Genomic DNA, 14699 nt, shown 5'->3' with positions numbered 1-14699 from the left:
AGGACCAAACGCAAGCTCCTTTGTTAAGGAATCTGCATCATCAGAGGCCTGAATTGGCAGCTGATTGTTTTTATTTATTTATGTAGGTTTTACATGACACCTGGAGACCATTTAAAATGTTACTTGGCGGTGAGAGCTGTGTGTTTAAAAATAACGCTCACCCGGTGCCAAATCACTTTAGAGTCGGGTACAAATATTGAGACAAAAACCCCAGCTGTTATTGCTTTGGCTGCTAATTTGAGGTGTCAAATGAGAGCTCAACTGCTATACGTCAGTGAATAAGGCCCCTTGTGAGATCATTATGTTTTCTAACAGTTGAGAGTAATGGACTAATCAGTGCAGCATCAGTTGTTTTCATTATATGCCCACACAATGGTTATGAGCTTTAATTTAAACGGTCCGCAGGGAGATGAAGGCACTGAGTAATATGCAGCACCCAGGAAAGTCCAAGAGAGCAGGTAATGTAAGAGAGCTGACTTTCCTCCTTCCCCCCTGCTCTCTCGCCCCCCATCTCTCTGTTCCTCCTGCCCCATCTGCTCTCAGAGTCTTATCGCCTCCTCCTAACAGGCAAAAAATGAGCTTTGTTTAAGGAGCAGAATTATACTCTTGGTTCTTCAAAGGAATTCTCAAAAATTCCAATCAACCAATCCAATAGTAAGGACTTGCTCAGGTTTTGGGCACCACTTAGACTTGTCAGTCAAACCTTGACCTTAGCAGGTTTTGAGATTTAGTGGCCCCTCTTTGCAGAGCTTCTCCCACCCTGCCCTCCTGGCTGAGCATTCTCTATTTCTCCAACCAGAGGAGGGCTGGACCATGCCACTGCCTTTTGGGAAACCACAGCCAAGAGGCCAGCATTGGAACAATCTCGGTCCCTGGCACATCAAAATCAGTAAGGGGGCGAGGCCACCCCAAACCCATATGAGTGGCCTCCATCTGGGGAAGGCAAGAAACTTGGATGCTTGATGTCTAAAGATGATCTTGTTAGAGTCGGTTTTTCATGATGGTTAGAAATATAGGCCCTGTATCACACTCTTGGATTTGAAAATTGGCTCCGAAACTTTGTGACCTAGCCATAGTTAATTGATCTTTTTAGGTTTCAATTTCCTACCTTAAAAATGAGAATTTTAATCGTTTCTTAGAATTTTTGGAAGAATTAAATGAGATTAGGGGTATAAAGTACTCAGGTCAGTGCTGGTACCTAGAAAGCACTTAATAAATAGTATCAGTATTATTATTATTATTATTATTATTATTATGGGCATCATAATTGAAAGATCTTGCAGGCTCATCTCAGAGCAATATCCTTGACTAGTCTAGCTCATTAGAGGAAGGCAGAGAGTTCACAGGAGAACCTGCAACACCCAATTTAGGTTTTCTGAAAGGATGCATTATTGCACATTATTCTTCCTGATTTTTGGAGTCGCCTAAAGTCCCCAGTCAAATCAGAGAGTGGATAGCCATTTGCGAAAGGCAAGTTCAACCTTAATAGGAGGGAAACAGTGAGAGGAGAGGCGCTTCATCTTGACTGGAGTTGATGCCGGTGGGGAGGAGGTACCGGGGATGGCCTGAGACCCTAGGCTGGGAGAGGGGCCTGGGCTGCCTCCCTCAACTTTTGCAGGCCCAGTAAGGCATTTAGTGCAGATTCTCTTGTCAAGTCAAGGAGAAGCCATCTACATACATTCTAATAGAGCGGATCAGCCGATGGTACTCACGGTCCCAGAATCTAGGGAGTATTCGAGGGCTCCTGATCAATCGTCCTTGGTGCCATGATAGCTGTCAATCATTGTCAACCAAGCAAGATCAATAAAAGCCAGTCCTGCTTTGAGGTGTGAGCCAGGGAAGAGAGCAGACATCCAAAGGATCTGAAGCGTCCTTGCTTTCATTCCTCTCCCTCTGTCTGAGGTACTGACTGCCAGAACCACTCCCTGCTTTCCCATCCCCCATACCAGCAGCTTAGATATTTCTCGCAGAGTTCTGCTGCTGTGTTGGCACTCAGCTGCTCTTTAGGAAGTGATTCTGCCTCCCTTGGTTGTATCCACCTCTGTGGATTCCATTTTGCCACTTTTGGAAGTAGTTGTGTCTTCTGGGCTTGGAATGTTCGACATTGGGACACACGCATTTTATAAGTACAGGTCAGGGCATCTCCAGGCTCACTTACAAAAGAGACATCCTGTTGCCGTGACTACTGATGACTCACCGGGAGTCTCTTTCCTTGGGACCACTGAGGAGAGAGTTAGTTCATTTATCTGGACACAGAGAGATGTTAACCTGCCTTGAGACAGAGAACAAATGAATGAATCCATCTGCCAAGAGAGTGTACTGAGTCAAGTGGTCCTGGATCCCTACTTGTGTGGAGGGAAAGGCGAGGGATCTGAGAGGAACTCAGAAAGGTTGGCTATGAAGCTGCAGTGGCACTTACTGCAGATGCCTGCAATTATGTGATACATGCTCACAGATAATATTGTTGCATTAGAGCCAATTACATGGTGTTATGGACACACAACATGCAGATTATACTCAGAGCCAGGAAAGCACAGAGTGATAAAGCGATGGCCTAATCGGAGGAGACAAAGGGAAATGTCAGCCTCATTAAGGTTGCCAGGGTGGCGTGGCTGCAGCTGGACTTGGCTCCTCCAGATAAGAGATGGCTATCTTGAGTGATTCTAAGGAGGGGCACACTTTAGCACTCAGCAGACAACAGTGGGAAACCAGGGCAAGAAGCCAAGTTGGAGCTCCCTAAGTGTGATCACAACCACGAGGGCTGTCTACTAGTTCAGAGCTTGGGCCTCTTTTTAAGTTGGGGGGCAGCAGGCCCCCACAAAAGGGGCCTTCAGCCCCAGAGCAGCAAGAGCACAGCCTGTATACTGCCTGCTACACTTAGCCTTTTCCCTGTTCACTGGTGTTCAAACTTCAGCTTGCTTGAGAATCCTCTAGAGAACTGGTTAAAACACCCAAGACTGGGCCCCACCCTGGAGTTTCTGAGTCCATATAACTAGGGTAAGGCCTGAGAATTTGCATTTCTAGCAAGTTCCCAGGTGATGCTGCAGATCTGAGGACCACATTTCAGAACTGCTACTCATGTTCATTCCATACCCAGTCCAAGGTGGGTTCACCAGCTCTGTCTTTTGAACCTTTCTCCTAGGCTCTGATTCCATCAGAACAGTGCAGTGATGGGACCAGTATTCCAAGATGGGAGCCTGGTGTGTGGCTACAAGTGTAGATTCTAGAGTAAGACTGCCTGCTTTGTAATCCCAGCTCAACCACCTGGGCTTTGCTCCCATTTTATTTTAAAAGGTGAAAGTCTCCAACCTAATGCCCTCTTCTAACAGAATAATCATGCGCCTTGCCCAGCTAATCACTGGCAAAGGCAAGACTAGAAGTGCCCAGTTGTAGAGCAGCCAGATATGAGCAAACATTACTGTAAAGAGCCAGACAGTAAATATTTTAGGTGATTCATACCCTACATAGCCTATACTAGTTGCAACTAGTCAGCTCAACCTCGTAGCTCAGAAGCAGCCCTAGATGATACATAAACAAATGGGCAAAACTCAATTTACAACCACAGGCTGCAGTGGGCAGAACTGGAGCTGGGGCAGTAGTTAGCAGACCCCTTGGGCAAGGCACTACCTCCTGTGTATTCACTGTTCTTGGGGAGCCCTGGTCTTTGCCACGCCACAATACCCTGGTGAAGCTCAGTCACTTCCAGGTACTCTAAGAGAGCAATCAATTCATTAGTCCCCTGGTGGCCTAGGAAAAAGTTTAATGCCCTATTTCTGTTGCCCACAGTCTGGAGAAAATGGGATCCATTGGTAGGAGTAGCATCCTCCAAATGGGCCATTTTAATGTGGAAAATATTCCTTTTCACTAGGCATTTATGCTCTAATAATATCAGAGCAAAAGTATGACTAGACAGTACACAGATCAAACTTAATGTCAATATAAATATGGTTTCTATAATAGGGAGAGGGATTTTTAAGAGAGAAACGGGAGATAGATGGGAAAATGGCTTTAGTTTCTAGTTCATACTGAAATGCTGATTCAGTAGCTTGTGGTGATGCAGAAAGAAGAGCCCAAGACAGTTTCAAAGTTTATTGAATTAATTTCACCCTAAACTTGAGCTTGAAATTTCATGGGCAGTGCTGAATTGAGAGCACTTAACTCGGGGGCAGGGTTGGGGGTGGAAGAGTCTTTGGTGATGATTTGGGGGGAAAGCACACTTTCTCCAGATACCTCCAGAGGAGCAGAACAGTGAGTTTGAAGCTAGACTCTAAAACTACCACAGGCCTCCAGGAGATGGAGAAAGTGATCTTGCCGAGGCAGATAAAATGAGGCTGATAAGGCCAGCAGAGCTAGGTCCAGACCAGCAATCCAATGGGGTGGCGTCATCAGGTTGAACCGTTTGTTTTTCTCTTGGCTCATTATCCAGGGAAGTTAATAGCCCACCAGGCAGGAGGAGGGCTTGTGAGGTTATCTTTAGCTTTGGGTGTTGGGTGGTCAATGACAGAGACTATCCATTCTGAATAACTAACTTGCCCTGAAAGCAGGAGGAGGTGGGTAAGTGAGGGGAAATTGTGCTTTTAAAATAGAACAGTGAGCAGTGCAATGGTAGTTCAGTGGCAGAGTCCACACCTGCCATGCTGGAGACCCGGGTTCGATTCCCAGAGCCTGCCCCTGCCAAAAAAAAAAAAAAAAAAGTAGAACAGTGAGTCTGAATCCACGAAGAGCTTATGAGGGACCCTGAATAAGTCCTTTAACTTCTGGCCTCAGATTGCTCATCTCAAAAAGGGGGTTACAACTCCAACCTCAGAATGCTACAAGGATCAAGTGAGATACATGTGAATGTAAATTGTAAAGAATTAAATAAACACAAACTACAATAACAATTACTGGCAATGAACAAATGCTGACTCTGCCAGGTGGTGTCCTAAGGGCTTACGTGCCTCATTCCAAGGGCATTATGGCAGCTGGAACAATGGCCACCCCAGAACCTGTGGATGTTACTCTATATGATGAATGGAACTTTGCCAATGTGATAAAGTTAAGGTTTTTGAGATGAGGAGATAGTCTTGGATCATCTGCCTGGGCCTGATCTCATCCCAGAGCTCCTTGCAAGAGGCAGGCAGGGCACCAGAGTGAATAGAAAGAGATGTGACCTCCAGAAGCTGCAAAAGGCAAGGAAACGGATCCTCCCCTGAAGCCTCCAGAAGTAATGCAACCCTGCAAACCCATCTTAGACTTCTGATCTCCAAACTGCAAGGCAATACATTTGTCTTGTTTTAAACCACTTAGTTTATGGCAATCTGCTACAGCAGCCCTAGGAAATAAACACAAGCATCATCCCTAGAGTCAGTCTTTCTGGGATTCAAATCTTGGCACCGCTGCTTGCTCCATCGGGGAAATGGAAGTGTAACAAAAGGACCTGCCTCATAGGGTGTGGCTGGAGGGATTAAATGAGATGGCACAAGTGGCACCCACCCAAGTGCCTGCCTGGTTCACAATAAGCTCTCAGTTGATGTTGGCAATTATTAGTAGCATCTCATTGAATCACCATTAGTGCTCTATGAGATCAGTACTATTATCTCCATGTTAAAAAGAGGAAACTTAATAAAGTTAAAAAAAAAAAAATTTACCCATGGCTGCACTGGCTGTAAGTGGTGGAGCCAGGCCTCTGCCTTTGCAGCCCGTGTGCTCCCTGACTCTGCTCTGCTGGTTGGAGTTTATGATGAGACCACTGTCGAATGTCAGCTGCCTGCGCAGGGGCACATGCATCAAGGAGAGTGCAGTGCTCCCTGCATGGACAAAAGCTGCCAGGGCCAGAAATCAAATAAATTTGTGTTTATTAGGGAAACAAAAACTGTAGCTGCCATGGAGATCAGCATCCAAGAGGTTACCAGCCCTCTGACATCCCTGGGCTAGCCAGCCCCAAGCAGCAAATCATGAAAGTCTGAATACTGTGTCATTTGGGTTCTGAAATAATTGCTATTATCATAAATGTTTTATCGCTCTCATTATGGCTCCCATTTAAATATCAGTGTAGTAATACATTAATAAGTCATCACTGCCGGACTACTGCCAGATGCAGTGGAATCCGAAGCCCTATGTGTAACTGTGCCATATATTCAGCTAAATTAGGCCTGGGCTGTGAACTCAACCTGATGTTGAGTTGCTGGGTGTGACATGAAGGAAGCCCCTTCTCTGCAAAGACTTTATGGGGTTTGCCTTTGAGAGATGAGAATGCTCAGAGGCTCAGAAGATGCTTGGTCATCCCACCCAGCTCCCACCTACCACATTCCCCTGTTCACCTGTTCCCTGGATGATATTCTAATACTATGATGCAATAACCTGGTTCTTTATCTTTTAAGTTTTGGGCAGGCTCAGGCCTTCTAGGGGTGTACTCAGAAGACAGAGTTCTCCATAATCCTCTATACCTGGAGAAGTTCTAGTCTATAAGCCTCACTAGGCAGCTCCCAAGGGTGGAACCTAGAACCCTATGATGAAAGGAAGGGAGATGAAGGCAGCATTGCTGCGCTAGGGGCATGCCTAATCTGAACAAGAATGGGGAAGGCGTGTTCCTCACCCCAGGACACTCCATGCCAAGGCAGAAAAGCCTGACCTGATGGGAGTGACAAATCCTTCCGACAAGCTCTGTCTAAGCTCTCCCAGAGGCTCCCTTGGTCCACACGGTCAGGATGGATTACCTCACACCCTCACACACAAAGTCAAGTGCCACATACCTGCACTTTGTTAGTACTTGAGTAAACTTAGAGTAGGCAGAACCAGGCAACAGAAATGGGATCAGCCACTCACTTCTCTCTATCATACTGTATGCCTAAAACAGTGCCTGACACAGTGCACAATAAATAGGGGAGGGAGAGAGAGAAAAAGGAAATAATTCCTGTGCCTTTCAATAAACAGGTTTCTTCCTGGCCTTCCTGACCAAACAGATCACTAGCAGACCAAGGCATTTTGAGAATTAGTCTGGGTCAAGGGGACATGGTCATGTAATCTTGCTTTGGACCAGGGTCACAGGGAATCAGAGAAGGATTATGTGCAGGGCCCCTTGAGTTGGGTGTGGTGGATATGGAGGGGCTGCTGTGTGCTAGAAGAAGCACTGTTTCTGTTTCCATGGATTTGGAATGGGGGGAAACAGGAATGGCCTAGATACTCTCCATGATATAGAATGTCAATCAAATGATAGCCTCAATTTCCTGAACAGGAATCACGTGCTAAGTGTTTTTCCAGCCTATGAGGTAGGTACATTACCTACAGATGAGGAACACGAGGATTAAAGACAGCGAGAACTTGCCTAAAACCGTATCACGAGGGAATGGTAAGGTTCAATTAGAACCCTGTGTGAACTAGGAAATGTTCCTGGCTGTGCAGAATTTACAATTTAGATGGCATTTTAATAGGAAGATAATATATTAAGCTAGAGCCAAGGGCAAAAGCAATGTGCTAGTCACTGAAGGCTTCCAAAGAAAAGCTCCTTCCTGGGCCTCTGGGGTCCATGAGAAGTTAGGAGTCAGGCTGGTGATCCAGCGTGACCCTGGAGGAGCAGAGAAGGATAAAAGAGCACAGGAGCCAGTGGCCACTACAAAGAGCCTATGCCAAGAGCTGTATGCAACTCTTGCTCTTTGGTATGCAGAGTGAGGTAGGTGCGGAGTCAAAACGCTGAGAACTAGGCCTGTTCTTTCCATGCATAGATGCCTCTCCATCTGAGCAGTCACTGAACTAGTGACTCGAAATGTCCTCCTGCTACATAAACATCTCTACCTCTGCAAATGCCCTCCATGGCCACCGTCTTCCACTGAGCTCCTCTGGAAGAGCCAGCCCAGGATTGGCTTTGCCTCAATTCTGACTTCTTTCTCCCACAGCCTTATTTCATTCTGGTCCATTATTGAATTCATATCTTTGCCTTTTCTTTTCTCTGACCACAGGTGCCTATCAGTGCTAACATTGGCTGCCCAGTGTGAGCAGTGCCCATTCACAGTCATGGAGGCTCACAAGAAAGACAGAGAGCCTGTCCTCTCAGAGCTCACAGACTCACTTGAGAGAAAACATGGTCAGAAAACGCTGGAAAATACTTACAGAATAATGCATCCAGATAGCATTACGCGCTAGGCAGTATGTACAATGGGCAAGGAATTTGACACGAGAGCGTGCTGGGTTCAACTCCTATCTCCAGAACATGCCAGCTGTGCATCCTTGAAATAGTCATTTTACCTCCTTGTGTCTCAGCCTCCTCATCTCTAATGCATGAATATTAAAAGCACCAACCTTGTAGGGTGTGTGTTAATAAGCAACATGATATATATCTGTTTCCCTCCCTCCAAAATGAGAGCAACAATATGTAACTGGCATTGTGGAGTCTTACTTCCTTGTTCTCCCCAACACATTGCATTCCCCATCCAGCATTAAGATGCAGAAACTTGGGTTTTCATCTTTGGGGTGTTGTGTGGAAGTAAGTTGTGTACTCAGGAAGCAAATCTCCCCATAACCCTAAATTCCTAGTGCAATTCTAAAGTGCTCAGCACATAGCAGGATTTCAGGGAGTGACATTATTATGCAAAGTGGATAAGTAAGTACTGAGGGAGTAGCAGAGGTGAGGATAAGGAGTCAGTGGCTTCTCTTATCACCTGGAGATCTGTCCACTTGTCACCAGGTGCCTCACTGACTGGCCCTGGCTGTTGACTTATGGCCCATCCTGTGGTCACATTCATCCCCGCCTCCACCTTCTATAAGCATCGTGGTTCGCCTTAACCCCCAGTACTGCTCCCCTGGTAACCACTTCTTTTTCTCCTCTGTCTCCACAGTACCCTCAACAACAACAACATCAGCCGCATCCTGGTCACCAGCTTCAACCACATGCCGAAGATTCGAACCCTGTGAGTAAGAGCCCCAGTTTCACCCAGCTCCCACTACCCACCACCCAGCTCCCACTACCCACCACCCAGCCCTACGTGCAACACTGTAGGCTGCTTGTATCTTGCTATGATCTGGCAAATGGGCTTCTTTATTCAAATGCCTCCTTCTTCTGCTGTTCACTAAGGGCTATGTAGTTTGAGAAGGGTGAATGGACAGAATGTGTTGTGTTTCCATCCATGGTTCTGAATCACCATTCTTCATTAAAGTCATTTCTCTTCACCCTGGGACTATGAGAATTCTTTATGTATACACACACACACACACACACATATATATAGTATGTGTTGTGTGTTTTCCATCTTGATGGAAAAGTTTATTTTTACATTGTCATATAACATATAGAACTATGATTTAATGATTCATCGTTAATTTAGCTAATTTCGCATACCATCAGCAATGCTATCATACTGCCAGTGGTTACCACTGTTTTCCCCTCTGGGAGCACTGGAGAAAAAGGAGTCTTATTTCCTCATTCTCCCCATCCCATTTGGCCCCAACACATTGCATTCCCCTGCTCACCTGCTCACTGGATGGTATTTCAACATTAAGATGCAAGTACTTGGTTTTTCACCTTTGGGGTGTTGAGTGGATACAAGCCTTCCAAGCTGTGTACTCAGGAAGCAAATCTCCCCATAACCCTGAATTCCTTGAGCAATTCTTGTACCCTTGTTACCTGCAGAGCCCCCCTTCACACTCAACCAGAGACTTTTTTGTTGAGTTTCTCTGTAAATGGACACTATGGGCTTTTCCAAAGAGGTTCGTATTTGATGTTTTTCTTGTTTTGGTGGAGCCTCAGTGGTGCTAGCCATTGAGGCATAGGAGAGCCAGCAACCAAGAGCTTCTGGCCAAATATACATAGGACCCAGGCAAAGCACTGGAATTCCTGTTGTACCCTGTATTAGCTCTGTGGCCTCAGCCAACTTAATCTCTTGTGACTGCTGTTTCCTCCTTTATAAACAGGGGTGGTGGTAAGGATCAGGTGAGCTGAGATGTGTAAAGTACCAGGCATGTAGCAGGCAATAAATCATATAGATTATTATATTATTATTATTTTCACACTATTTATCCATATATCTGGACTGAAAGTACCAAGAAGCAACCAGCTTATCTATGGCCCTTGCGCAACATGGAATCAAGAGATTGAAAAAAGCCGTAGAGCAGTGGTTCCCAAAGTAGGTTCCCTAGATCAGCAGCAGGAGCATCACCTGGAGCTTGTTAGAAATGCGAAATTTCAGGCCCCACCTCTGATCTATGGAATCAGAATCTCTATGTTGGTGTGGGAGTTGGGGAACAGCAATCTGCTTTAGCAAGCTTCCAGGTGATTCTGAGATTCTTATACAATTTGAGAACCATTGCATTAGAGTGAACACAACCTTACCTTTGGCTGAGAATGAAGCAAAGACCAGTAAAGCACTTAGACAGAAACACTGTGTGCACCCCAAGGGGGACAGGGTTTGGTGTCAGGCAGACTTGAATTTAAATGTTCCTCTGCCAGGGACTTTGGGCGTGTTTTTGTATAAAGTGGCCTGGTGCCTACCTCAAAGTTGTGAGAATGAAATTGCACTAACGTGTAAAGTACTTGGTACAGGGTATGCATTCAACAAATAGCAGTTATCAGACGCAATCATAATGATCCCGGCTCAGCTCCATCTTTGCTCTCCAAATTCTCTCCTTGGCCTTTCATGTGAAAGCTTAATTCAGCCACAAGAAATCTATCCTTTTGCCTCTGTCTCAAAATTGGATGGCACAGCTGTGGAATCTTAAGGAGAAACCACTTGGTCTGTCTCCAGAAACCACAGCAGAACCACAGACAAGCCCAAGGAAAGTGTGGTCCAGGGCTGCTGGGAGAGTGAGCCTCGAGTTCTTGGGCCTGTATGTGCCCAGACAGAGGGGCTAAATAGAAGGAAAATGACTTGCTCCTCCAGAATCAACATTCTAGCTCCTGTGGGTCATTCTTCGATGATTTATCCTTCCCCTCTGTTGCTATTTTCTGTTTAGGAGTAGCAGTAACATAGCTGGGGCTGGTTCCATGGGACTGGGGGTTGGGGTGAGACCTGAATTTTGGGTGCTTTGTTTGGCGTTTATTGGGATAGGGGGAGGTGGCAGGAGGGTTTTTCTCTCCTTGTTTCTGTTGTCATCCTTCTCTATGGTCCTGAACACTCATCTGATGAGTTCAGATCAATCAATCAATCTCGACTGTTCTCTTTGCTCCCTGCCTGCTGCCATTTTCTCTTTAGTTTAATTTCAGAGATGGCTCTGTATAGAACTCCCTGGAGACTTGAGCTGACTAATCCCCCTTCACTGTAATTAAAGTGGGGAGGGGGAGACCTGGTGGTGGTGGAGAAGGGGGGGAAGAGAAGAAAGGAAGGAAGTCGTAAATGGGATTTCTGAAGGAAAGCTTTTATATTAAATTCAGAAAGCCACATTTTATAGAAAATGAACACTGACCCTCTCTAAAAGGATTTGCTGGAAATTTAATTTAGCGTTTGTGGCTAAAAGGCACCTTTTATAAATTGGCATTTGTATTCATTCACTTTATGTCCTATAAAGGTGGTTTCATCAATAGAGCATACGGTGTTTCCATCAGCAAAAGATTACAGAGCAACATGCAAGAGTCAACTAGGCACCTTGATGATTTAGTGTCTAAATAAGAAGGTAGAGCGTGTACAGGCAGGGCCATGGGTTGGGAGGAGACTGGAGTCTGAGAGCTGGATGCACATAATCTCCTGGCAATAATAATAGCAGACGTTTCTGCAGTGGCTGTGTCAAGCCTTGCACTAAACACCTCCTGTGAATCATTTCAATCCCCGCAATACCCTTAGAAAGGCGGCATGATTAGCATCCCCATTTTACAGATGATAAAACCAAGGCCCAGAGTTAAGTAGCTTCCCAGAGTCAATTCCAGAAAGCAAAGAGCCAGTGGCAGACTCGGGCGGCGTGACCTCAGAGTCTGAGCTGATAGCGCCACCCAGCAGGAACAGCAGCAGGAGAGCAGGTGTTCAGTGAGTGGAGGAAGCTAGAGCTTCTATGGGGCCCAAAGGCCAACGGAAGCCACCCCTCCCCCACTATTGCCAACACAATGAGCCAAAATTATTTAAAGTAATTTCCCATCTCACTCAAGGGGATTAGAAACATTCCTGACAGTACCTAGGCTCAAGTTTCATGGTCATAATGGTTATTTTTATTTTGATGTGTATTTGCAGTGATACTGCAATTTTAGCTCCCAAACATAAGATGAAAGGCACTTGAAAAAAAATAAAAAACATCCAGCCTGACTCTCCCAGCAGTTCTGGAGGATAAATTTCTAAGAGGAGGGAAATGAGCCTATCCACTGCCTTGGGACTTTGACAAGAGCCTTTGTTTGGCTTTGGTCACCTCATTTCCATCCCATTCAGAGGGGGAGAAACTCCTGCAAAGACAGTCTAAGGTGTAGGGACCACCTGTAGTAAGGGGTAAGAAGAGTATATTTTGGGGCTGGGCTGTGGAGATTGAGAAAGAATCAACCTAATAGGACCTTCCAAAAGGGAAACCTCTGACATTTTGATTATCCCAGAAATTAATCAGCTCAGTAAGGATCTGGCTCACCTAAACCTCATTTTCGTTGTTCCATTGATCTCCTACCCTCGATTGGAACTGACAGGAATTTGTTCGCATTGATCTGCCTCGTGGGTCCACGCGCATTGCCTTAGAGTGAATTCCCGTTGCCTCAGCTTCCAGCCTTCACTGCCAAAGAGGATAACTGCCTTTCCAAGTAAAGCTCTCATTGAGAGGCTCTAATTCTTCTGGCACACAAAAGAACTTCTGTACTCAGCCTGGCCCATGCTCTGGCTTGTCACCGAGGACAAACTGACTGCCACAATTTCCCCAAGCACTTGGAATACCCATTGGAGGCCTACTGGCCATGAAATCCTCTTCCTCAGAGACAGCTCGTTGATGGATCAAGACACAGATGATTTTCACTCATTCTGAAATTCCCCCAAGGAGACCTTTTGGATGAAGGGAATCTCCTTTGTGCTCTTTAGAAAATAGTAACTAGCTAGAAGTTCACTACCAGGCGGTCCTCTGTCCTTACACAAAACAACTATGTATGTGCAGTAAACAGACTTGCTTTCCCTCCTGGAGCTGAGCTCCTTCTCCCCAGCTTAGGGCTCTGGACTCCCTTCTGTCCCCATCTCCTTCCCATCACCCTCCGCTATCTGGAGTACCAGGCTAAGAAGAAGCCCTGCTTACCTCTCAGCATAGGAACCCTTGAGCTTTGAGATCAAAGGGAAGAGCTGGTAGGAGCGCTTTGCCAGAGTCTATTAAAATATGTTTGACTTTAAAGTTTCGGCTCTGAAACACAAAAAAGAAAAGTACAAAATGGAAAATAATCATCTAAAAGTGGTATCATTAAAATCTTTTCACATTTTTTTCCAACAGAAAATAATTATGTTTTATGTGAGATATGGTAATGTCTGATCTGATGGGATGCAAGAGGCCTCCTAAGAGTGCCAGTCCCTGCTCCCTACCTCCCCAGTAGCTCGGCCCTGCAGAAGCTTGGAGCCATGCGGTGACAGGAAGTCTCCACTGCCACTCAGCATAAGTTAGCTGTACTTGGCCAGTGTTTAACAAATGTTGACCTTATGCTAAGTGGAGTGTGGTCAAGAGCCCTTCAGCTCTCTCCTTTCCAGTTGTGGAGGTAGCCCAAGCCATTCCCCAGGCTGCCACTCACTATTAACTGTTTGATACAGAGTACTTGAAAATCCCAAGACACTGCTTGTTGATTAGCATATCCAGGATTGGGCATTGGAAATCTGCAGCAGAAACTCAAGTACTTGTTGAGCCAATGGGACTGAAACGTGCCCACCACCACCCCTAATGACCTAGGACTGTCGGGAAAGTGGAGATCTGAAGGATCTGAAGGATCTCCCTGGGAGGGAGAACTTAAGAATATTCTTTAGGTGCCCTTGGATAGCCTTTCTTTGCCTCCCAGTTAGTGGAAAGGAAGTTCAAGTCACTTATCCCCTATGAGAGGGGGATCTCATTCACTCAAAGGCTAGGACTCAATCTGGAATCACAGCTAGTAGAGGGGAGAAGCCTCAGAATCCTGGAACTGTTCAGGAAGTCTTTGGAGAGGCACCTGCACCTGCCTGAATAGCAAATACACTAAGCGGACTTGAACTTGAGTGAGAGAGGAAGGGCACTACAGAGAGATAACTATCTATTGCAAGAGTCTAGTCTAGACGACACCTCATTTAAATTGGAAGATGGAGGGAAGTTGTGTCCTTCAAAGAGTGCCCTTCTCTGTGTCCCCTGATCACCCTGGCTCGTGCACACGAATGGTGTTAGTTTTAGGCCCACCAGATTACATGCAGGACTTTCACTGAAGGGACATTTAGGGAGGAAAAGAGGAAGGAGAAGTGAAGGGTAAAAGCAACAGCAGATCTCAGCCACAATGCCACCCTCCACCAGGCCATTGAGATCTGTAACTCATGCTTAGCTAAAATTCAGAAATTTGCAAATGAATCACCTCTTTGGAAGTTTGACCTGAATCGGGTTGTCACTCTAATATTGCTATGCTCCCTTCCCAATGTGCTGAGAGGCTTTCCAAAGTGGAAAAGAAAAAAGTGGAATTACTACTAAGAAATGAGGAATTGCTCAGAACCCTGGGGGCATCCACTGGTGGTGCCCTGCATCAAAGATAACTGCCATTTGTGGCTTGGCTATAAAAGGGTTGAGGTTCCCGTGGCTATAAAAGGGTGAGGTTCAGCAGGGCAGAGGATCATCACGCGGGG

The 14699-nt window shown here is 45.8% G+C and overlaps 1 protein-coding gene across 2 annotated transcripts in view; it reads left to right on the top strand.

Moving 5' to 3' along the window:
* SLIT3 (slit guidance ligand 3) overlaps window positions 1–14699 on the top strand; it is a 617936-nt gene that overhangs the window by 470989 nt on the left and 132248 nt on the right. Inside the window, exons 1-2 of one of the 2 annotated variants that reach the window (XM_077137610.1) lie at window positions 295–458; window positions 8814–8885. In XM_077137610.1, coding sequence (XP_076993725.1) covers window positions 8866–8885 — 20 coding nt within the window. In that variant the 5' untranslated portion in view covers window positions 295–458; window positions 8814–8865. Of the gene's footprint in view, window positions 1–294; window positions 459–8813; window positions 8886–14699 lie in introns of those variants that run through there. The other variant, XM_077137609.1, reaches the window with a different exon arrangement.

The sequence above is a fragment of the Tamandua tetradactyla genome, chromosome 20, assembly GCF_023851605.1.
Source record: "Tamandua tetradactyla isolate mTamTet1 chromosome 20, mTamTet1.pri, whole genome shotgun sequence".
Lineage (NCBI taxonomy): Eukaryota > Metazoa > Chordata > Mammalia > Pilosa > Myrmecophagidae > Tamandua > Tamandua tetradactyla.
The sequence above is the reverse complement of the archived record's forward strand: the minus strand, read 5'-3'. Positions and strand labels throughout refer to the sequence as shown.